Here is a 23091-nt window from a genome sequence, read left to right as displayed (position 1 = left end):
CACCAGCAAGACCTGTTGCGGTGCTTGCTGAAGACCAAGGGAACACAGGTGGCACTGTAGTTCTAAATACCAGCTACGCCCCTGTGATCCGCTACAGAAATGAGAATTGTAACAGTTCTCTCCCAATGATCCCCATGTAATATAATGCTGACAGACTTAATATTGGTTCAGTATTGTTAAACCTATGTTTTAATGTTAGAGTTATGAAACGTTAGGAGTAACCATCACCTAAAGAAAACTTGCCCTCTCTTCTGGAGAGCAAATGAGTGTACTTCCATTTGCATGCAGGATAGTTGTACCACAACAGGGATAATTATGAACTAGTCTTTGTATCTGAAGACTAAGTATGGTTTAAGGAGCTGTGTCTGGTTGTCAGGTTGACAAGGGGTGGACTGTGATAGTTAACCTTGCTCCAACTTGATTAGGAAAGGCCCAACTGATCAGATCAGCATAGTCTGGATGTGGCTAAAGGGATTTATTGAAGACAGAAGACCCACCCGAGGTGAATGGCACCAGCCAATAGGCTTGTGGCCTGAATGAAATAAAATGGGGACAGAAGAGAGGTGTCTTCAGTTTCTTTAGAGGAACTTGTCTTCACCATTGCTTCCAGCGCAGATCCTTCAATCTCCCAGCTTTGGGAAGGCTAAGACTCTATACCCTTCCAATGTAGACCCTTCAGCTACCAACAGAACTTTCCAGTGAGCTCCAGATTTTCTCTCTGTGAACATTCAGCCCTCCAGTATACAGACAGCCCTTTTGCATTCTGCCACACTTGACCTGCAGGCAGCCACTACGAGCCTACCTTGTACATCCTGTGAATATAGTACTACGTTAAATGTCACTCTTCTGAGCCCTAATGCACCAACTGACCCCACACTCCACACCGCTGACCCCATGTCACACTGGCCCCATGCTCCACACCAGTGACCCCACATCACACTGGCCCCATGCTCCATACCTCTCGTCCCACTGGACTCACAATCCACACTATAGGATCAGTATCCACCACACTGCCCCACATTTCACATGACTGACTGAGTCTACACCACTGACCCCTACTCAACGCCACCAGCCCCACCCACCACAACACTGGCCCTCACTCCACATCACTGACCCAGCACACCTCAAAACTGACCTCCACGCCAATCTCTGAAACCACAATGCACAACTGTCCCCACCCTCCATACCACTGATGCCACACTACACAACACTAACCCCCACACAACTCCACACTCCTAAACACCGACACAAATGCCATGTGAAAGACCCATATTCCACCCACCTACCTGGACACTCCATGCCACTACTGCTCCATTCCACATCTGAACCCATTCTCTAACACAACCACACCACTGATTCCACAGCCCATGTGACCCCTGAACCCTCATTGCACACCACTGACCCCATACTCCACACTCCAAAAACCACATTCATACCATGACACTACCCACTAAGCCCACACTCCATACTTCCCCACATGTGACTCCATATCCCACACCATGACTGCACCCTCCACGCCACTGGCCACACCCTCCACACCACTGACCTCACTCTACACCACTGACCTCATACTCCATACTTCCAACATCCACACCAGTAACTCATCACTCACATCTCTGGCTCTTACTCCAAACCACTAACCCTCACTACAGCCACTGACCCTGAACTCCAACTCTCAGGTCCCACACTCCATCCTAGTGGCCACACACGCCACACCTGTGACACACTACCCTCCACTGAGCCCCACACTCCACTGGCCGCACGCTCCACACCAATGAACCTCACACTGCAATCCTGGAACTTCATACTGCAGACCTCCCACCCCCCACGGCACACCGTGACCCTCACTCCACACAGCTTCCTCACTCTCGCCCATGGCTTCCCGTTTGCCTGGACCCACGTCACGTCACTGACCCTACCGGCACACTTGCCGGGCCCTCCACACTCCTCTCCCCAAGCCCCACCCGCGGGGACATACTCCACCCACTGGGGCCACAGGCCCTACACGTCAGTGTAGGTCCCCCTGCTGCACAGCAGCGATCTCCACACCACCGACCCCATGCCACATTCCAGGGACGCCACACTTACACACTAAGGCCTGTGCTGACAGCTTACAGTTGACCTCCTGCCCCAGGACCGCAGAAACAACAGCCATGGAAATCACCAGCTTCGGCTTTTATTATCTTTCTCATGCAGAAGAGGTATTTCTGTTATGGAGACAACCATCTCTTCTCACTCACTGAGTTCAAGTTATGATCAGTCCCATTGTGTCTTGCTCAACCTGTCCACTTACGAGCTACAGTTCTCAAACTGTACACACATGCCCTTATCACCTAGGGGTTTTCCTTTAAAATCCCTGTGTTCCTAACCCAGATCCCGGAAAAGCAGGCTTAGGCAGGCAAGGAGTTGTTTTCCTCTACACCTAGATTTAACGCTAGGGGATGGAGACTAAGGCAGAAAGCGTGTACACACTCTGGGTCATGAAGGACTCACCTAGGGAACAGGAACGGCAAGACAGAAAGCCCGTCAGGGAGCAGCAGGCGTTCGGTAACAAAGACCGTTTTCCTAGACTGTCACACTCCTCCTAGGCAGGCTCCAAGTCACTCTAGAGCAGGACCGTGTCTGTGGGAAAGACAGAGCCACAGCAGCACTTTAAGGCTGCAGGCTCAGCTCACGTTTGTAGCCAGAACCTCCTTGCACGGGCTGCAGGAAAATATCTGTGCTGTCTGACCACCATGGAACAAAACGAACATCATGCATCCGAATGCACCCCGCGTAGGTGGAGTTATGGCTCACACCTCCACGGAGGAGGCGATTTTCCTTCAATAGTTCTGTCAGAGTCTCTCAACCCAATTTATTCTGCAGCAGGCAGGCAGGAGTCTCTCATAATGGGTGCTTTCGAGGCAGAATCTTGAAGGCTAACTGTAAAAGTAAACTATGTGTCCAACCCATTGCCTTTTACAGGCAAGGGACTGTGGCCCGATAGTCTGTACATGCTCCCCGCTCTAGGAGCTGACACATTCTGGCCTCCAGCAATGAGACCGCATCCAAAGGCTCCAGGAATACTAGAGTAAGCTCATGTGTAGCAAAAGTAGAGAAAAAATACCATCTTCACTGAATTTGTAAAACTTCCCTGGCAACCTCAGGCAATACTCTCAAAACTCCTAGATACCCATATTTATGAAATGTAAACTAGGGAACTACAGAACCCCTGAATCAGCAGAAAGCCTTTGGAAAAACAGGAAGGCATCAAGGTGGAAAATGTACATTTTGAGTGGGAGCCTTCTGCTTCCAGTTGTGGTACTGTGGTTTCAGGAGCTCATCTGACCAGCGTTAAGGGTGCCTGGCTAGCTAGTCAGACCATCTGGGTATAGCGAGAGAGGGTTTTTGTAACAGGCCGGTTCACGAGTCAGTGGGCCAGGTGGGGAGGATGTGCCCTTGCTCTGGGGCCCAGACCAACAAACGGCAGAGGCAAGGGGAGTTTGTTCTCCCTTGGAGTGAGAGTATCCGAGGGCTCCTGCAGGTCAGAATCCAGCTCTCCGTTCTTTGGCCTCCTCCAGCTCCAGCCCTGTTCTCAGCCTTCAGACTGGGACCGGGGCGCACTTGGCTCCGTCTCCAGCCTGGAGAGGCTGTCGTGGGACTTTCAGCCTCCACAATCCAGAGCGCCCACTCCTCCGTCAAACCCCTCACATAGTCCTATTGGTTCTGTGTCTTCGGAGAGCCTAACGTACAGTGTGAAATGAACCCAATGTCACTGATACACCCCAGGGTTTATGTCAGACACAGGACAGAATTGTGTGCAGAATTTTACAAATGTATTCTATACCAGGACTTTTTCATGATTCAAACTCAATTCTTTTTAATAAGAGGCAAGGGAAACAAAAGTGGTTTCTAAGATTAAGCACAAAAAACCTCCCGTTACACCACAGGCTATTCTGCTAGGGAGAAGTCACAGCACCGAGGTCAGGGGTGGTGAACCGATGGCACGCAAGCCAAGTCTGCCCAGCAGTTAAGCACCGGGTAACAGTTAATTTCTTCAGAACTGAAACGTCAGTATTCAGGTTTAACTGCAGCTAGCACTTTGAGATAAAGTAAGTACATTTCTTTTACACTGGTTGGACAGTTTTCTCTCAAACAGCCATTTCAAACCGCTGAAAGCATCGGAGATGAAAAACTTTACAGTATCTGCGTGCACCAGACTCTTAAACCCTGATACACACTGTGCCCTCTGAGTGGTTTTAGGTCTCTTCAGATTAGCTGGTGGGATAAATATCAAGAGCGCTCTTCCCAAGGCAAGGTCAGCTTTTCTGGAGTAACTCCATGCTCACAAATGTGAGCAAAAACTGACAGGAGCTATGCATTCATACTTACCATACCAAAATACCCTGCGAAACAGAAAACGGTGGGAGGGATGAAGAACATGAAGAGAAGGAGCTCCACGTCCTTGGTGTGTCTCGCTTAGAGAGGACACAGTACAACGGAACAAGTAATTCACGTTTCTTTTTTAATAAAACCGATTTGCTTGATATGCCCAGGCACAGCCCACACGTCAGTCCTTCCTCAGGGAAACCGTCTCCTCCCGGATGCCCTCTTTGGTCACAATACAGATCCTGAGGGCGTCCCCGGTGTACACGTCCCTCTCGGCTGCAGAAATGAAGACATCTTTCACCAGTCGCATGGCTCTGTCCAAAGAGAGTGGGACATGTTCCACGTTCTGCATGTTCTTGAAGCCAACCTGGAGGGACAGCGGACATACGTGAGGGGTCACCTTCAGTGAGAGCAAACAAAGGCCCGCCTCCCCCAACACTCGTTCTTGTCCGAGGACGCACAGTAAACACTCCCACCACAGCCAAATGTCCTTGAGTCCTGGCTGGCCACACACCGGAAACCTGCACACGCCTGAGCAGCACACCTCAAGCAAGGTAAGCGCTAAGTGGAACATTAGACAAAAAGCACCAGAGTGGAGGAGGCCGCGAGGAGCGCGAGCCAGGACAGTCCCAGGAAAGTTACACGGGCAGCAGGTGAGTGGTGAAGGATAAACCTGAGGGGAAGAGCACTGAATGCTCTTGCCTGACGGGGAGGGATGAGACAGGAGGAGCACATCACTTCAGTTCAAGGAAAAGCGGTCCGTCCGCCTGTCGGGGGTGATGGGAAGTGAGCAGAGAGGTAGCCATACTAATGCTACTTCACAAGAGCGGCAGGATGAATCAGGGACTTAGGCGTGGAGGCAGAGGATGTTGGGAAATAAATCCAACAATGCAGGTCTGGACATACTTGAGCCAGGACACAAACTGAGGTTACTCAGAAATGGCGAGTTCGGGAGAGACGTATTCTCACACCCTCAGGTGAGGTACCGCGGTAAGACTGAAAACAGGGCCCCCACTGTGCGGAAAGACACCAAGAGGGCAGAGGAATACAGGCTACGGTCAAAGACAGAGAGCAGGTGGGGACCCCTGGAGAGTCGGGGTGCTCTGGGTTGGGCCAACCCGCCCAACTCTGCAGCGCCTGAGGAGAACGAAGCGGGCCAGGAGGGAAGTCCCCATCCGACCTTCGTTGCAGCCGAGCCTCAGCCCTTTACCTGGTTGTCAAGCAAGGGCTGCAGCATGGCACTTGCTGAGCCTCCAGCCTTGAAGGAGTCTCTCTGGTAGGAGCCCACGGGGTCGAAGCTGTACACAGCGCCCTTCCCTTCAGGAAGAAAACATTGCGTAAGGGCTGCATCCTGACCACCGCCCAGGCCCCAGAACAGCAACCCCAGTCATCACCTGTGACACAAAATGCATCAACTCAGCCCCACTTCCAGCCAAAGACCAGAACACACTTGCGACATTTCTCACTGCAGGTGAGACTCGCGGGCGTCCCAGCTCCTCACAACTGCTCCCCGGGGAACACAGCCAGAGGACACAAGGCCACAGCCGGAGGCACAAGTGCCACGGCCAACCTGTCCACCAGAAACCTTTCACGCTGTTGAAGCTAACGTCGTGAGGATGGTCGGTCCTGTAGCCCCCGGCATGAAGGCGGCTTCACAGACACACTGGCCAAGTGTGGTGGCTCCACTCTAAATCTAAACTAACCCCAGTTTCTCATGAAATTCCCCCAAAATGAACCCAACAGTTTAAAAATTTCCCAGTGCTCCATGTGTGAGCACTCGCATCAAACACTTACTGAGTGCTCAATGGTAGGGACATCACTTGACATCACCATGTAAAGCCCAGTATTTCATGGAGGAATAATTTCAGAACAACACAAATGCTGCACACAGAAGATTAAGTCTGCCCAAAATGTAACAACCTGCCTCTGTACTGGAACAATAAAGAGCCTTACTGTTTAAACACACACAATAAACAAGCAAGATGACACTGTGTATCATTTTAAAAAGCAAAACTTACTGAAAAAGCAACTTAAAATTCATTCCTTAAAAAATGGCACAGCCACACAACGCCCAGCACAGCAGTGTTTACAAGTGAGGACAGCGAATTTGGGAGCCAGACTGCTGACGGGCAAGTCCTGCCTCCCACCCGACCAGTGCTCGTTTCAGCGAGTAAAACCGCGGAGAGGTCGGCGAGTTAACGCCCTCAGGACACTAAGGTAATTTCTACTGCAGCAGATGCGCTCCTCCATTCTCATGTGCACAGTAACAACTGACGCGGCGGTCTTGGAAGCGGAAGACGTATGTCCACAACAGAACTAGGGACAAAGCCACTGGACAATCCAGAATGGAGAGCTACGTAATACGCATGATATGATCCTGCATTTATTTACTGCTATTTTTTTGAGACAGGATCTCACTATGTAGTGCAGGTGGCCTTGAACCTGCTTATGTAGCCCAGGCTGGCCTTGAACTCATGGTGATCCTCCTGCTTCAGCCTCCCAAGTGCTGGATTACAGGTATGTGCCGCCAACGCTGGCATTATTTTTATTTAAAAGCATAAAACTGTTTATATGTTTACATAACCACATGAGAGTCTGGAAAGAAAAAGTAACTGTGGTAGGTTATCTTTGAGTTACTCAAGAAAAAGAAGGAATCACTTTCACATGCTTCCCTATTGTTTGAATTGATTACAAAGAACACGTCAACTGGCAATTTTAGAAAAAGTCTTTTTAAAACAACTCTGTTCTGGGTGCAAGAAACATGGATCATTTACAAGGTCTGACTTAAGCACACTGCGAAAGTGCTCCAGCAGTCACCTTGGGGGATGTGAGACAGGAACAATGTTCTTACCAGGCACACCCACTTGCCACTTTTAGCTTTACGTGTTTTTCCACTACAGAAAAGTATGGACTGATCTCCCTGCTCGAAAGGGAGTGACTACATAAGGTCACCTAAGAAAATCTTGGGAAATATTTACGCTAGATGCAAATGTGGGACAATGGATAGCAGTGGTTCACAAGCCTCAATATACAAACAGAGATGAGGAACAATAGCAAAAGAGGAATTATATCTCGTAGGGGCTGGGGGATTTAGCTTGGGGCTGGGGATTTAGCTCAGCAGCATAGCACCTGTCTGGCAAGTACAAGGTCGTGAGTTCAATTCCCAGCACCAGAAAAAAAAAAAAAAAAAAAAAAGAAAAATATCTTGTAGAAGGTGAGTGATCCCAAGTAAAGTGAGTCCAAAAGCTTTCCCCAAGAGGACAGAATGAATCTCAGAAAACCACACAGAACAAAGACAGTGAGATTTGCTCAAGACAAAAGCTTCAACAGCCGCCTAGTAAAAGCAAGAGATACTTGGAACATCAAATGGCATAAATCTTGACTGAAAAGGCTTTTTCTTAACAAAACAAATTCCAAAAGCACAATGATTTGAATGCAAAAGGTAAAGTTAGATGTCCTTCAGAGACACTGATAAACTTTGGATAGGGACGCTTTCTAATAAGGCAGGACATGCCTAAGACTGACAGATCAGCCTGTGTTACTCAGATCAATTTATGCAACAAAAGAACCCCCACACACAAAGGGCAAAGAATCCCACTGGGGGCATCCGCCACAGGCTGACCAAGGGCTGGCACAACCGAACGGGGTCCTCGCAAATCAACACAGAAAGACTAGTCTGTCAGTAAGGAAAGAAGCACAAGTGAGCATAGGTCAGCTCTAAAGAAGAAATGCAAAAGGTCAATAAAAATAAAGATTCCCCCAAATGTATATTCTCATGCCTCCTGCTGGTAGAGGACTATTGGTACATCCTTCCTAGAGGCCTGGCCAGAACTGAGAACGCAAAACAAACAACCCCAAATTTCTGACCCAATAATTCAAGTAGTAGGAATCTTCTTCAAGAAGAAAAGCCTAATTAGAGAAGTACACAAAAGAGTATGTAAAATGATGTTCATAATATTATTTGTAATAAACACACACACTTTCAAAAGACCGATTAGGCACCTTATGATAAAGCCACGTGGTTTAAGTCAGCCATTAAAAACCATGCACACTGCCTACTACTGTAACACCCTGGGAGGCTGAGGCAGGACTGCAAGTTCAAATGCAGCCTGGGCAAACTTAGCAAGACCTTGTCTTTATAAAAAAAATGCAAGGATGTAGCCCAATGTGAAGGCCCTGAATTCAATACCTCGTACTGGAAAAAAAAAAAATCATTATGTATATCTAGATTCATTAGCTTGAAACTATCTCTATAATGCATCATCCAATGATCTGATGTATGGTGACAAAAAAAATTCAAAATTTCATGGTGTGGATCCTTCTACTGTTGCAGCAGGTTTGTGGTCAAATTTTTGAATTGTGAATCATTTTAGGTTTCAGATTAGGGATGCCCAAACTGTACTACAGTTCTACTTACGTAAAACTCTTAAGTGTATACACAAGCATGTGTTTATTCTCATTGCAGAAAAACTAAACCCACTTTTAATTTTGGAGAAAAAATTTTAGAAGTTTGACAAGAAGATCAAAGGCACAGAGGTCAAAGCAGAAGGTACTGACGCTGAAGGACAGCTGTTGGTCCCACGTCTTGAAGGTCTCAGTAAGGAGCACTGGGCTCCAGGTACCACCGCTACTCACAGAAGGTGGAGTTTGTGGAGACATTAGCAGAGGGTCTGGACTTGGGCACCAAGTCAGGGAGGTTAGAGAAGGCATGAAAATAGAAGCATGAAATGGAAAGCTGATGTGAACGGAACAGAGACTACCTGTCCTCCTTTCCTCCTGTGTCTAAATGATCAACAAGCAGGTTTCTTCTTATACCCGCACCCAAGCCAGGCCACAGATGTAAGGCACCTCCACTTAAAAGAGGCAGTAGCCACCTAAGCACCCAGCTAAAGCCTGTCAGTGGGCGAGGCACAGCAGCACACACGTCTATAATCAGACTTTATTACATCGCCCTTCCTGCTGAACAGTCAAACATCAACAGAAATTTGAAGTAAGCCTCCAACACAGAAGGTAAAAAAACCAAAATTAAAGTCATCGAATGAAATGTAAACAGCAACAAATTAAGCAACAAATGAAATGTGAACCGCAACTTCAAATTAAGTACAAAAATATGTTAAAATCAGGATAAAAAAAAAGAAAGAGAAAAGGCTCTTGGAAATTAAAGACACCGGACAGGAAAGCAGTACGAATGAAAAGCCGAAGCAGAAGAATCTACAAATAGTAGAACAAGCGGACAAAGAGATGGACAACGTACAGGACAAAAAAAATACTGTACGAAGTACTCATCCCTGTGGCGATGGAGAACAAGGACAGAGAGGGGAGGGCAGGAGCGAGGGGAGGAGCAGACACAACTGAGGGCTTGAAAGCAAAGTCTCAAGAAAGGCCGCCTATTCCTCCTTCCCTAGAAACACTCCGGAGAGGTACACCAGCACAATAAAGGAGAACATGAAGAAGCACGGCACCAGGAAACAGGGACTCAAGGCCAGAAGCAGGCGAGGAGTCCCATGGAGAGGGCCGAAGACGCCCTGCACGGAGGCACACACAGCTCCGGCTGCTGGTCCACCCTGGAGCGAGGGGCAGGTCATCGGCGCCAACAAGTGAGACAGCTAACGGTAAGGACAAAGAGTCTAAGGGAGGAACTACGGCCACAGCAGTCAGGCTAGCAGACGAAGCTGAGTAGTTTAGACCTGAGACACGTACTTTCTCACACGTGTGATGCGTTCGGCCAGGGCGCGGGGTGCTCACGAGAAACACAACACAGAAGCGCCAAGAGCCACCTTGCCAGAACAGAAACCAAAACATCACCGCGACCATTATTTGTCAGAGTCACACACTGGACCACACCTCAACAGCATTAAGTTCAGTGTGTGGGAAATAACACCAAGTACCAGAAAATACAGGGCGCGAGAGCTGAAAACGGTCCTTGGGCAATGGATGGTTTCACACATAAATAAAAATGAACACAAAGAACAACCAAAAGAAGCCAGAGATGCCTAAGAAGAACACCGCACCCGGAGCACTGTCACAGAAGTCAGAGGCTCGGAGGGCAAACACACCGGACCCTTGGACCTGTTATCCAGCGGACCTGAGCTTTCCCAGGTTCTCTCTCTGCCTCTGAAAAACTCAGGCGACATCGTCTGGCCCATGGAAGTCCAATGGTGCTACTCTGAATGTTGCTAAAATCCCCAAACAATCGATTAACCTGACTGCAAGCCTTACAGAACCTGAGCCCCGGAGGCCCCAACGTGCCCAGACACTACACCAGGCAAGCTTATCTGTGCCGAGTCACCCAGGCAATGCACCGCGACCCGCTGCAGTTCCTTTCAGCTTCCAAGCAAGGTTAAAAGCATTAAAGAGAGATGTGGCAACTTAATTTGCCGATGCCTAATCCCTACAACCTAAACTGACCAGAACATTCCCTGAAATACCACAGGAGTCAGAAAAGGAGAGGAAGAAACAAACTCCTGTTACAGAAAGGGGCAGGAGCGCCAACCTAAGAGCAGGCAGGGAGCTGAGAAGAGCTCGACCCTTTCCTCTGCTTTCCTTCAGCCGTAATGAGGTAAACTGACCGTTGGGATCAGGCTTGCTGCGTGGCAGAACACAAGCTCGGGTTCTTGCTTGACAACTTGTTGCTAAATCACTAGAAACTAGTCCCAGGACTGAACCAAATCCTTCACACACTCATCTGAGCTCTTCACTGGGCCCCTCCGCACCAGCCCCAGCTAGCTGGAAGATGTTCTCTGCTGCCCTGGTATCAGGAGGACCACAGCAGCACTATCCAGGCACACTCCCCTAACAAATGCTTTGGGCTGACCTTGATGTTTAGTGCTTCTGTCCTGGGAATCCCAACTAGGTCTAGGGCAGTCCTAAAGGAATTCTGTGTCCCTTCTAGGGCAACTCCAGCTACAGATCTGGCTGAATAAAACAGGAGATCCCCCGCCCCCCGCTGTGTCCTTATCCACCTGTTTCTGTAACTTCTTATCCCAGCAGACTTTTCTCAATGGCGGCATGGATCTAGCCTGGAAGACTGCTTAAGTACTGGTGGAAAACACAAGTGCCCGCAGAGAGTAATGCAGTTTTGGATCAGAAACACCAGGGTCACAGATCTGATTTTCACAGACATGCCTACCTTACTCTCACAGAGCTATTTCAAACAGATTCCAAGAACAGCAGGGTAAGTGCAATTACTGTATTAATTACCCCAATGTTCCTTATTTAGTATATGTGCTGCCGAAGCAAATACTACCTCAATGTTCTTAAAACATTTTTCAAAAAGTTTTTGAGCCAACTGTGTTTGTTGTCACTTAAGTCTGTCTTCTCCAGGTCAGATTCCCTTCTGTGGGATAAAAACGCTAATTCCTAGTACAGGTCAAAGGCCTGAGAAAACAGTAAAATAAGTGGCTTTTCCACATGCACTGTGAAGAGTACCGGCTGCGTGCTCCTGGGTGTCCTTCACCCCTCCTGGCTGCAGTCTCTTCTCACTCTCACGATCAGAAAGTGAAGCTGCTGGGCTAGATGGTGTTTACGGCTCTTTTCAACTCCAAATGGAAACCCACACATCTCGAAGTTCCCCACCCCCGACGCCCGCTTGCAGGAAGCACAACCCTACCTTCTTCATCGAGTCCCCCGATGATGTTGTAAACGTAGTAGGGAAAGAAGCGCCTGGAGTACAGGATGGTGGACAGCATTGCGGCAATGGCCCCTGTTGTCATGGCCTTATTATTGGAATGCTTATACATCTGCACAGTAAGCAAAACAGGCACATGGAGGCAGATTTCATCACAGTCCAGCAAATGCACACCTTACCGAGCAAATACATACCTTAGCAGAAGGGGAGAGCCTGCCCGTTCCTTTCATGATCAAACAATACAACATCACTAACAAAGTAACCTTTAACCCTAGATTTGAGAGCTTTAAAATTTTGAAAAGAAAAATGCTAAGTTTATACTCAACCCTTTGGTTTAAAGAGTCTGGTTAAAAAAAAATAGAGAAAGCCTATTTCCTATATCAGCTTCATCTCAGGTACTGCTAGTTCAAGAGCAAATGCACACAAACAGCACAGCAGAAGCCCTGGGAAGATGTCCCAACCCACCTCTGCCTCACTGCGCACTAGGGGCCAAAAAACTATGGTGTATACAGTCCTGGAATAAACCCAGCCCACTATGTTTCTGCAACTCAAAATTTACTGACCACAGCCACACTCATTCATTACATATTATTTCCGTCTTTTCAGTACAACACAGCTGGGTGTGGTGATGCATGCCTGTAATCCCAGTACTGGGGAAGCTGAGGCAGGAGGACTGCTGCAAGTTCAAGGCCAGCCTGGGCTACAAAGTGAGCTCAAGGCCAGCCTGAACTGCACAGCAAGACCCTGTCTCAAGAAGACAAAAAACACCCACAAAAGTTGGATAGTTGTGACAGAGACCAAACAGCCCACAAAGCTGAAAATATTGTCTGGCCCGTTAGCGATACACGTTAAGTCCACCTACCCTGATCAACCCGAGGTAGGTTCCTCTCTCTGTAAACATGAGATCTAAAGGCAGCATCCTTACTCTACATGATTCTGATACAAAGTAATGGTCTTGTTCCTCAGGGCCTGCAGTGGATGGACAACTGGTGGTCAACTTATACCCCCCAGCTGAACTGAGTAAGTGTGGGTGTGGGAGGCCCACCTGAGGACCGTTGCCAGCAGCATAAGAGGCAGAACTGGAGAAGGAAAAAAAAGCTGTTGGGAGCACAGAGAGGCTGCTGGGAGCTGAGAAAGGCTGTTGGAGCTGGTAGAAGCTGTAAGGAGCTGTTGGTTCTGTTGGAGGAGCTTGTCATGCTGGCTTTCCTGATGAACTTGGCTATTTTCATCCTCCAAGGAGTTCGGGACCTTGTTGGCACTGAGAATAGCTTTGGTTCACTTTGGGGGAGCTCTGGTCCTCACTTTCAACATTGCTTCCTGGCTTTGGAGGAGAAGATGGTGCACTGCTAGTCTCCTAGAGAAGCTTGCTGCGATGGCTTTCCTGATGGGAACTCAGCTGTGTTCACCACTGCAGGAGCTCGGGACCTTACTATCACTGAGGATGGCTGTGATACTTTTCGGGGGAGCTCTGGTTCTTACTTTGCACATGGCTTCCTGGCTCCAGTGCTGATCCCTCAGCCTGCTAGCACAGATCCTTCATCCTGCTGGCACAGACTTCCTAGATTCCACCACTGACCTTTGGGCCTTCCCAGTGCAGATCTGTGAAACAGGCCTGCATGAGATATTGTTATGGGCTCTGAGTCTCCAGCTGGACTCGTGGGAGGCACTGTTATGGGCTCTAGGTCTTCAGCTGGACTCATGCTGGACATTTCCATGGAATTCAGGCCCTAAGCTTGATTCTCTGGTGTGTGGACAGATTTCCTGACTATTGTATATGATTCTTGGGTGACTATTATAAATAATCTTATAAAATATGTGTTTGGTATTATATTGTTCTCCCTTGCAAAACAACCCCCAAACCATAACAGGGCCTCTACAGCAGAGAATATTAAGTATCAAATACAAGATCATAGGCCTGGGCATGGTGGTGCAGCCTGTGATCCGAGCACTCTGGGAGGCTGAGGTAGGAGGATAAGTTCAAGCCCAGTGCAGGCAACTCAGTGAGATCCTGTCTCAAAATAAAACATGTAAAAACAGGGCCAGCATGGAACCTAGTGCAAAGGTCCTGGGTTCCATCCCTAGTATTGCAAAAAAACCAAAACCAAGTCAAGATCCTATGATGACAATGTCGTGATTTCATAATCCTAGATTTATCATATCCATGGGAATCCTAAATTATTCCAGTAACAGAAATTCCACAAAAGTTACAAACACAAAATGGATTTAAGTTCACCAAGTTGTCATTCACATAGCAAGCATCTCCAAAGGTAAGTCTAAAAAGTACTATAAAATTAACAAAAAATGAAAAACCACCCTCCTAAAAATCAGAAAGTATTATAAAATCAAACAATGACAGTAAAAATGCAGACAACTGAATAGAAACAAACTGTACTATTTAAGTAGATAAACTGACTACACAGGAATTGCTTCCTAAAATTACTTATCATAAAGATCCTCTTGCCTCAGCCCCTTGTGTACTGGGACTACAGGTGTGTGCTGGTGAGTCACATCTTTTCTAAGCGCTTAGAAAGCAAGTTTCAGTAAATTAAATGCTACCTGCTTCAGTGACTGTGACACCACCCACAGTAAGCAACCTGGAGTGGTAGGCAAAACAGATTTGTCAGTCCTGCTCATGTTTTCGGGTCAAACCTCCCTGGGTTGTACCCCTCACCCATGCTCATAATCTCTTCCAACTCCTGCTCCCGTCAACTAAGAGTGTAAGGGTGTAAAGAGGAACAGCATGTCAGCACAACATTCGACCAAGTTTCTGTCTAACAGTCTGAGCTATCTCCTGCCAGAGTGACTTGTCTTGGTTTTGGAGGGAAGAGTACCTTCAGAAGACTTTTACACGGCTCCAAGTTACAGTTTGACATGATTGGACTTTAATGTTCCCACATTAATGGTATGATTTCATTTCTAGGGTATGTCACCATTTTGGCAGTTAACTTAGAACACCTCTACCTGTTCTAAACAGTGTCATCTTCAACAGCACAGGCATGTACAAGAGCATCTACCTTTAGTCTTGCTTCAATAATCTTTGTCAGAGTGAGGCAGTCTCCATGAAAACCGCTGCATCCAATGACTGTTTTATCTGTTCTGTAAAAAGTATATTTGAGGAAACTGAGTTGACAAGACTATAAAACAAAACATATCTTCAGCAATTTTAATTTTAAATTCCTATTTTGATTATTTGGTAAAGGGACAGTTGTCTCATTTACCTTTAAATGGTAAATGGACAACAAGCCAGGAGCAGGGTGTCTACACTCCTATACACCTTACAGGTGGGCCAGACTTTTTGACAACATAAAAAGTTAAAATTTCTACAGAAAAGAGTACAGATTTCAAAAAAGAAAGAAAAACAAAGTTAAGAAAATTTATTGGTAGCACATATGATCAAACTTTCACCTTAATCTCCTTAGCCTACTAAGGCTTCCTATAAATAAGAAAAATGCTTCAAAAGAACTAAATTTTTCATGTAAGTAACACTACAATGGAAAGACAGGTAAAATTTTATGAACAGACAAGTCACAGAAAAAAACCAGACACAAGTCAGCAATGAAACATGAAAAGCCTCTATATTACTCATAACCTAACGAGGGGTAATTTCACCTGACCAGACTGGCCAAAAGTTCCTAAGAAATGCTGATGAAGAGGAAGAAGACAGGTACTCTCAGTGCACAGAAAGAGCATAAATTGATGAGCTTTTTGATAGGCAATTTTTTTTTTTTGTTTTGCTTTGTTTTGTTTTTTGTTTTTTTTCTGGTACCGGGGATCGAACTTATGACCTTGCATTTGCTGGGCAGATGCTGTGCCCCTGAGCTAAATCCCCAGCCCTTAATAGGCAATTTAGCTCTCTACCTAGTAAAAAATAGACATTTCTTTCATTCACGAATGCCATTCTGTCAGTGGACTCACACACGTTGGCAGACACATGCTCTAGTTCTGTGAGCACACACAAAACACCCCTCCCACCTCTGTACCTATCAGCAGGGGACTGATTACATTTTCACACATCCATACAAATTCAACCCCTGTATCTCAAAACTTGACCCCTAAGTATTGAGTTCTATAAGGAAATCTGAACCCATCTTGTTGAAACCAACTCACCACACAGAGTTAAAGTCCACCCATCTCTGTGTCAATTAAAAATAAATATAAAAATAACTACAAAAACCAAGACCCTCTATCACCCACAAGGCTGTACTGCCTTTATTGCCATGGTGGGCTGAAAAACAGCAAAGGGCCAAGTTTTAGAACTTCAAGATGCTCCTCCCAAATACCCAGGTGCTTTAAGGGATGGAGTCCTCATGGGGCGAATGGCCAGTGTGTGCCACTTCAAACAGAAAGGCAAGGTCAGCCAGTAAGGGCATGAGACCCGGGTATCTGACAATGCTGTACTGTGCTGTTCTCTATCTCCGTGTCATAAGTAGTTCATAAATCAGACGGGTGCTCACTTAGCAGTACAAACTACAACAGATGCTACCAAGCTGGGCAAAAGTTCACATAAGACGGTTTCAAAATTATCTTTATATTTCCTACTCTGAAATTCTACAAGCTACATATCAGAAGAAAAGGAAAGGGCACACTGGTGGAGAGGAGGAGGAGACAGGGACAGAAAGGAGCTGGGATGACAAAGACCAGCACTGTTACGATGTGGGTCGTGGCTGGGACCAGGACACAAGAGAGTTGTCCCCTTCCTCTCTACTTCTACAATATCAGAAAACACCATGCTTAGGACCTCCTCAATCTGTTCCAAGTCAGGCACTGTGACTAATGTTCAAATTAACTGCCACTTTACAGCATTTCTAAAATGATCAAACACAAATCCCGCCACTCTACAAGACGCATTTAGGTGATATACAGGTATTTGGATATATGGTTTCATTTTCATATTTTAGGGGGAAAAGCTACCTAACCCATTAGCACTGTAAGGTGTGGTCTGTAACTGCTTAGGATATATCTAAACTAAACATTCTGGAGGAAAAAAGGAGCACAGATTTTAAAAACTTTTAATGGGTAACGGTGCTATGGTTCCTCCCAAAACTCACACTGAAATTTAACTGCCACTGTGACAGTCCTGGGAGGTGGCACTGCAGCTGGTGCCCTAACAAATGGATTAAGGCTGTTACTGCAGAAGCAGTTCACCCCTTCTTGCCCCCTCTCTTTGCCCTCCTGCAATGCTGTAACACAACATGAAGGCCCTGAACCACATGCTGGTGCTTCAGTCTTCCCAGCCTCCAGAACCGTGAGCCCATACACATATGTTCACTGTTCTCCAGCCCGTGGTACTGTGACAAAGACCCAAACAGACTTAGATGAATGGACAGAAGGGTAGAACAAAATGTGTTAACGTCCAATAAAATGCTAGTGGAGGATCTAGGGGATGGGTGTTTACTATAAAAGCACTGCTGGGGGGCTGGGGATTTAGCTCAGCAGCAAAAGCGCCTGCCTGGCAAGCGCAAGGTCGTGAGTTCGGTTCCCGGTACCGGAGAAAAACCAAAAAAAAAAAAAAAGCACTGCTGGTACACAAATAAGGCAAATGTCATATAAAATTACATACCAAATTCTTAGGAAACAGAAAACTTTTTTCTGGTAAAATGCAAAATGTGCTACTAAGAGGCAACATAAAAACTCATGAATCAAACAGTTTAACAAGGGGAGTCTCTTGTAGAACTAGGTCATCACAAAGGCAACATGGAAAGTGTCATCAAAAATATTTACTTACAATTTGTAACATTTGGGGCTGTCCCGGGTGTGAATGGAAAAGCCCTCGCTCAGTCGAGTGTCAGAAGCAACAATTGAAAAATCTTCTCCAGCAATTGCCAATACAGTACTGAGGAAAATCAGAGAAAAAAAAATTAATTCTTCAGAGTAGTAATCCTACCACTCCGAAAAGGACAGTGCTCCCCAGGAAATATTTGGAAAAATCTATCACATGCAAACAAGAGGATTCAAACACAAGAGACCAGGGGAGAGAAAGGACCCCAGTCATCTGGAAAAAGCCTTAATCTTCAATCAGAGCAGTACCTTGCACAAATTGAAAAACCACCAAATCAAAACAATTTAAAACCTACTTATGCAAGATACCAACATTAGAGAACTGAAGGCCAGGTCCGTGGCCTGGAGCACCAAGTGTAAAAGTGGTACTACAATGCAAACTGCAGTCCGAGGAAAGCAGCTTTATCTATGAGACCTGACAGAACACCTAACAGCAGATACTCGGGCAACTGCCAACAAATGAGTGGACACAGCAAAGGCTCTCTTTTCTGGCTCTACAATTTCTGATTGCTTACTGACAGCAGACCACCTGGTTCTGAATTATGTTTTGTTTTGGTTTTTTTTGGTTTTTCTCCGGTACCGGGAACCGAACTCACGACCTTGCGCTTGCCAGGCAGGCGCTTTCGCCGCTGAGCTAAATCCCCAGCCCCTGGTTCTGAATTATGGCTCTTCCACTCAGCAGGTATGAGGCTATGGCTAAGTCACTTTTTTCCTTTTTTTTTGAGACAGAGTCCCACAGTGTGCTCCAGGCTGGACTTGAACTCATGATCCTTCTGTCTCAGCCTCCCACGTGCTGGGATTACAAGTGACCATCCTGGTGTTATTTCTCAAGGCCTCACTTTCCTCATATGTATGACAGAGCTGTAAGAGCAGTTACCTCATCAGGGTGTTGAAAGAATTAAGTGAGTTAATAACTGTAAAGTCCCTCATGTAACTGTTTATAGTAGTGTGTAGCTGTTCCTCTGGTAAAGGAACAGCTACAATTGTGGATGTTCATGAGGACAGTAGAGTGTGAAGACTAAGCAGGTGAGTTCTGGAATCAGGCAGAGACCTATCTTTGCCACCTGTTAGCTGCGTGACCTTGAACAAATTCTCCAAGCTCAAGATGGTGGTACTAACAGCACCAGTGGTATGGGGTGACTGTGAGAACTGAAGGACACAATTCACATAAAGCACCTAGCACAGTGCCTCACAGAACATAAACACTCAGGAAACCGTAGCTACTATTTCTACTCAGACAGGATTTACAGTAAGGCTCTAGAGTAGAAAAGCATGGCATTCCAGGTACTACAAATAGCAAGCAAAGGAAAATAGGCAATAATTACAACAGTACATGAAGGTAACTTACTCAGGTGGCTCCCTGGGTAGCAAGCAGAGGAATTCACTGCTGAAGATTTTGGAATTTTAGCAGGGAACCAAGAATGAGAGCAAGACTGAGAAGAGCAGAGGGACAGAGGGATGGAGCGGGGGTGGGGATGTAAGGAAGATATATCATGTACAGGTACAAATTCCCTGATGAATGTTATTGTATATGTAAAGTACACCAATTTTTAAAAATGAGAACAGCTCCATTTGCACAACTGGGTTTTGAGGGGATTACTGACAATGACATCATACGTGAAGTAAGAGGGAAACACTGTGTGAAGTCCAATGCAACACGATGGACGTGTGGTGGAGAGGAAGAAACAGGCACATCTCAAAAAATTATAAAAACACAAACGGCAAAGTTTTGTTAACTACCTACATGTGACAGAAACTGGGAAAACCATTTAAATCTGGAAAAGCAGAATGACGGCATAATTAAAAGGTGTGTCTTAAAGAAGTGACCAAGTGAAATAAACAGCTTGCCTGTTGTTTTGCTTACTATCTTGAGTAAATCCCCAAAGAAACATCTTTCTGAAGAAGCAAGAATTGAGGGGCTTATGAAAAGTAGAACTGGAGAAATGTGAGAGTGTTACGTAACAAACACAGAGGCTAATGACTTAGAGAAGCCTAATTTTGTAGAAGCAGAGGCTGCCTGCATGCCAGCTGCAAAAAATGTTAAAGCAAAAAGAACAAAGACTGAGAAAGTTATAAGGAACTTTCAGGGAAGTAATGACTTGAACAGGATTACGGTGGGGGGGTGTCAAGAAGTAATGGATACTGAACACTGAACACCTGAAAAAAGATTTTTTTTTTTTGGTCTTTTTGAGACAGGGTCTCGCTACGCAATTCAGGCTGGCCTTGAGCTCACTTTGTAAAAGCCCAGGCTGGTCTCGAACTCATAACGATCCTTTCAAACTCATAATGATCCTCCTGCCTTGGCCTCCTGAGCACTGGGATTACAGGCGTGCACCACCATGCCTGGGTTGAAAAATTCTTATTAAAAAGAATTTATGGAATTCTAGTACTTGGGAGACTGAGGCAGGATTATGAGCTGAAGACCAACCTGAACTACATAGTGAGTCTGAGGCCAGCTTGCGGGACATAGCAAGACCTTTTCTCTAGAACAAAAACAACAACCCCCCCGCAACAAACAATAACAAAAAAGAATTTATAACAGCTTTGTAAAATGGGTCTAATAACTGACCTTACATCAGAAGTATTGAATTAGTCACCATTGGCAGTGTTAAGAAATGTACTGGAACTGGGCCTCCTGGCACATTCCTGTAATCTCAGCACCCTGAGAGACTGAAGCAAGAGGACTGCCAGGTTTCAGTCAGACTGGGCAACTTGACCATATACTGTTTTACAAGGAAAAGGGTAAAGGGTGGAGAGAGCACTGCAAAAAAAAACCCAACCTCAGTGTAAAAGAACTATGAGTTCAAATATCCCAGTCCAGTCTCAACTTGCACCAGTTCTGCGACCAGGATTGTTTAACTTCAATGAATCTTTTAAGAGGTGAATTATCTTTTTTTTTTTTGGTAATGGGACTCGAACTCAGGACCTCGTGCTTGCCAAGCAAAGCACTGTACTGCTGAGCTATATCCCCAGCAAAATGAATTCTCTTAATATCATTGTTCACACATGAGTATTAAATAAGATACTACCCGCAGTTTACAAAATGTGTCTTTCTTGATTCTCCACCAAACTGACACAGCTATGGAAGATAAGGAAATACAGGTTCAAGAATTTAAGACCTAGTGACCACACTGCCCTTCCGTAGTGTAACCAAGGCTGAAACCAATCCTTCACTTTGTAACATACCTCAGAAATCTGCATATTCAACATAATTTATACGAACTCAATGTTCTTGGTTTTCTTAAGAAACCGTGCGAGTTGGCTTTGTAAACTTTAATGTGTGAAGTTTGATCAACTGCTGTTTCAATTGACAGCTCTTCGTCGTCAAGAGTCCTAAATAGTGGGTCTTTCTACAATCTTATTTTTTTAACAAAAAGCATTACTTGCTATAAAGCTGGTGATTAAAAGTAAAAGCAACCTGAGCCTAACATACAAGAATACACATATTTAAAAGTCCCTTTTCTGTTTCCCTGAACTTTAACTAAATTTTGAAAAAGCACCGATCTAAGCCCTTGCCCAACCAATCCCAACTTTTATTTGAAAGTGATCAGACATGTCAGCTACAGACACAATCACGCATTCAACAACCCGGGCCAATCAACCATCACTTTCACGTTCCGGATGCTAAGCTCTACCTTACTACTCTGGCTTTAGAAACGTGTTCAGACCCTACCAAAGCGAAGGTCCGCGGAGCAGAGGCTGTCTCTCTCTCCCTCTCTTTCTCTCTCGAATGTCCCACTGCGGGAAAGCACAGGCCGCGCATCCAGCAGTAGAGCTCGTGGGACCGAGCCGGTGACCCCGGCTGTCAGCGAAACGCGAGCCACCCAGAAACCCGAGAGCCAGCCCGCCGCGACCCCAGAGGCTTGCGCCCGGAAGGGCTAAGGGGAGCGAAGACCCAGGCTTTTACCCTCCGTTAAAAGCGTAGGGCGAAAAGCGCTGCTGCAAAGGACCCGCTGCGCTGTACGACTCCATCGCCAGCTCTCTGCCGGGCCCCAGGTACGAGGATGCAGTAGACAACATCGCGCCGCAGCGTCCCCTCCTGCTGTCTCACGGCAAGATGGCGGCCGCGACTGGAAGCCACACGACTTCCGGCTTCTTTCAGGCGCCCCTCTAGCTAGCACTCGTCGTTGCTCCTGGAGGTTCGCTCAGTGTCCCGACCTATTGCTAGCAGGGCGCCCCCTATTGCGAAAGCCGCCGGGGTGTAAAGATTTTCGTTTTCCTGGGTGTTTCCCCTGTAAGCACTTACTCCAGGACAAAAATTTTTACCTCTGACCGTACGGAAAACTTGGCCAAAATGTGGGGTCACAGAGACTCGAATGGACAAGGGAGGGGCACAGACGGGACTCTGCACACCTCAGGACGCAGCGATGCCACAGCGGGTTTACACCCGGCCGGAAGTCTCGACCAAGTATTCAAATGGCAATGTTCTTTAACGGCTCAAGACTGGACACGAGTCAAATTGCCATAAACAGCAGAACGAATAAATTAACTAAGGTGTAGTCATCCTCTAGGACAGTTCATAGCCAAGAACTGAACCAGCCGGAGCTACACAGGAGGCACAGTGAAGACACTTGAGACGGGGCGCCTTCTAGATACGGTGTTGAGCAGATACACGCTGTATAATTCAGGGTTCGTAAAGGAGAAAGGGCCTGTTTGGTGTCCTGGTGCTGGCAATATTCCGTGTCTTTACTCGTCTTACAACTGTTTGTCAACCTGTACATGTCTTACGGACTTTCTTGTACAAATGTTCTTTTCAGCCAAAAATGCTAGCAGGCAAGCAAGAACTGGCTAATGTCAAGTGGACTATCTGATGTGTACATGCGATTCTGGAACCGGAAAAGTTTTTGTAAAACACCTAATTGTTTTAAAATATCTCGTTTTAATTAACGAGGATAAGACAAAATAGTTTATATACTATCTAAGGACAGATAAGTACATTGTACTTATTCAGGTCTCTCCATAGGTTAACACGGTGCCAGGTACTGTCCTGATACGAAAGAAAAGTATACATTTTTTTGCCCTTAAGAACTCAAAAAGTCACTGATAATACCAAATACAAAGGAAATAAGCATCACAATATGTGAACCCACCTAAATAAGCCACAGGACTGAGAAATCAAGGTAAGCTGGAGACCATTTTTGAAATACCTACAGCGGTCTCTTGGCGAGAAAAAAGTGCACGAGATGGTAGTAGCGGAATTAAAATATAATTGTATAAGCACAAGGCATCTGGTTTTGCTCTTCCTTATTCCGCAAGTGTGATTAGCTAACATTCATTGCGGGCATCATAAGGAACATGTGCTTGCCATAGGTAAAACA

The 23091-nt window shown here is 46.2% G+C and overlaps 1 protein-coding gene across 2 annotated transcripts; it reads right to left on the bottom strand.

The window, feature by feature from the left end:
- Positions 1 to 4484: 4484 nt before the first annotated feature.
- On the bottom strand, positions 4485 to 23085 carry Psmb1 (proteasome subunit beta 1). Of its 2 annotated transcripts, none has more exons than XM_005377618.2 (6): positions 22864 to 23085; positions 17721 to 17828; positions 15010 to 15091; positions 11978 to 12107; positions 5579 to 5685; positions 4485 to 4735 (listed from the first exon to the last, which is right to left on the bottom strand). In XM_005377618.2, the coding sequence occupies exons 1-6, from the start codon at positions 23043 to 23045 to the stop codon at positions 4550 to 4552; spliced, it is 795 nt and encodes a 264-aa protein (XP_005377675.1). In that variant the 5' UTR covers positions 23046 to 23085; the 3' UTR covers positions 4485 to 4549. The 2 variants fall into 2 exon arrangements, with proteins under 2 accessions (XP_005377675.1, XP_005377676.1); XM_005377619.2 differs by lacking the exon at positions 22864 to 23085 and adding an exon at positions 21681 to 21860.
- Positions 23086 to 23091: the final 6 nt, after the last annotated feature.

The sequence above is a fragment of the Chinchilla lanigera genome, unplaced genomic scaffold, assembly GCF_000276665.1.
Source record: "Chinchilla lanigera isolate Chin_1 unplaced genomic scaffold, ChiLan1.0 scaffold00010, whole genome shotgun sequence".
NCBI classification, from domain to species: domain Eukaryota; kingdom Metazoa; phylum Chordata; class Mammalia; order Rodentia; family Chinchillidae; genus Chinchilla; species Chinchilla lanigera.
This window is presented reverse-complemented; position numbering and strand designations above follow the sequence as displayed.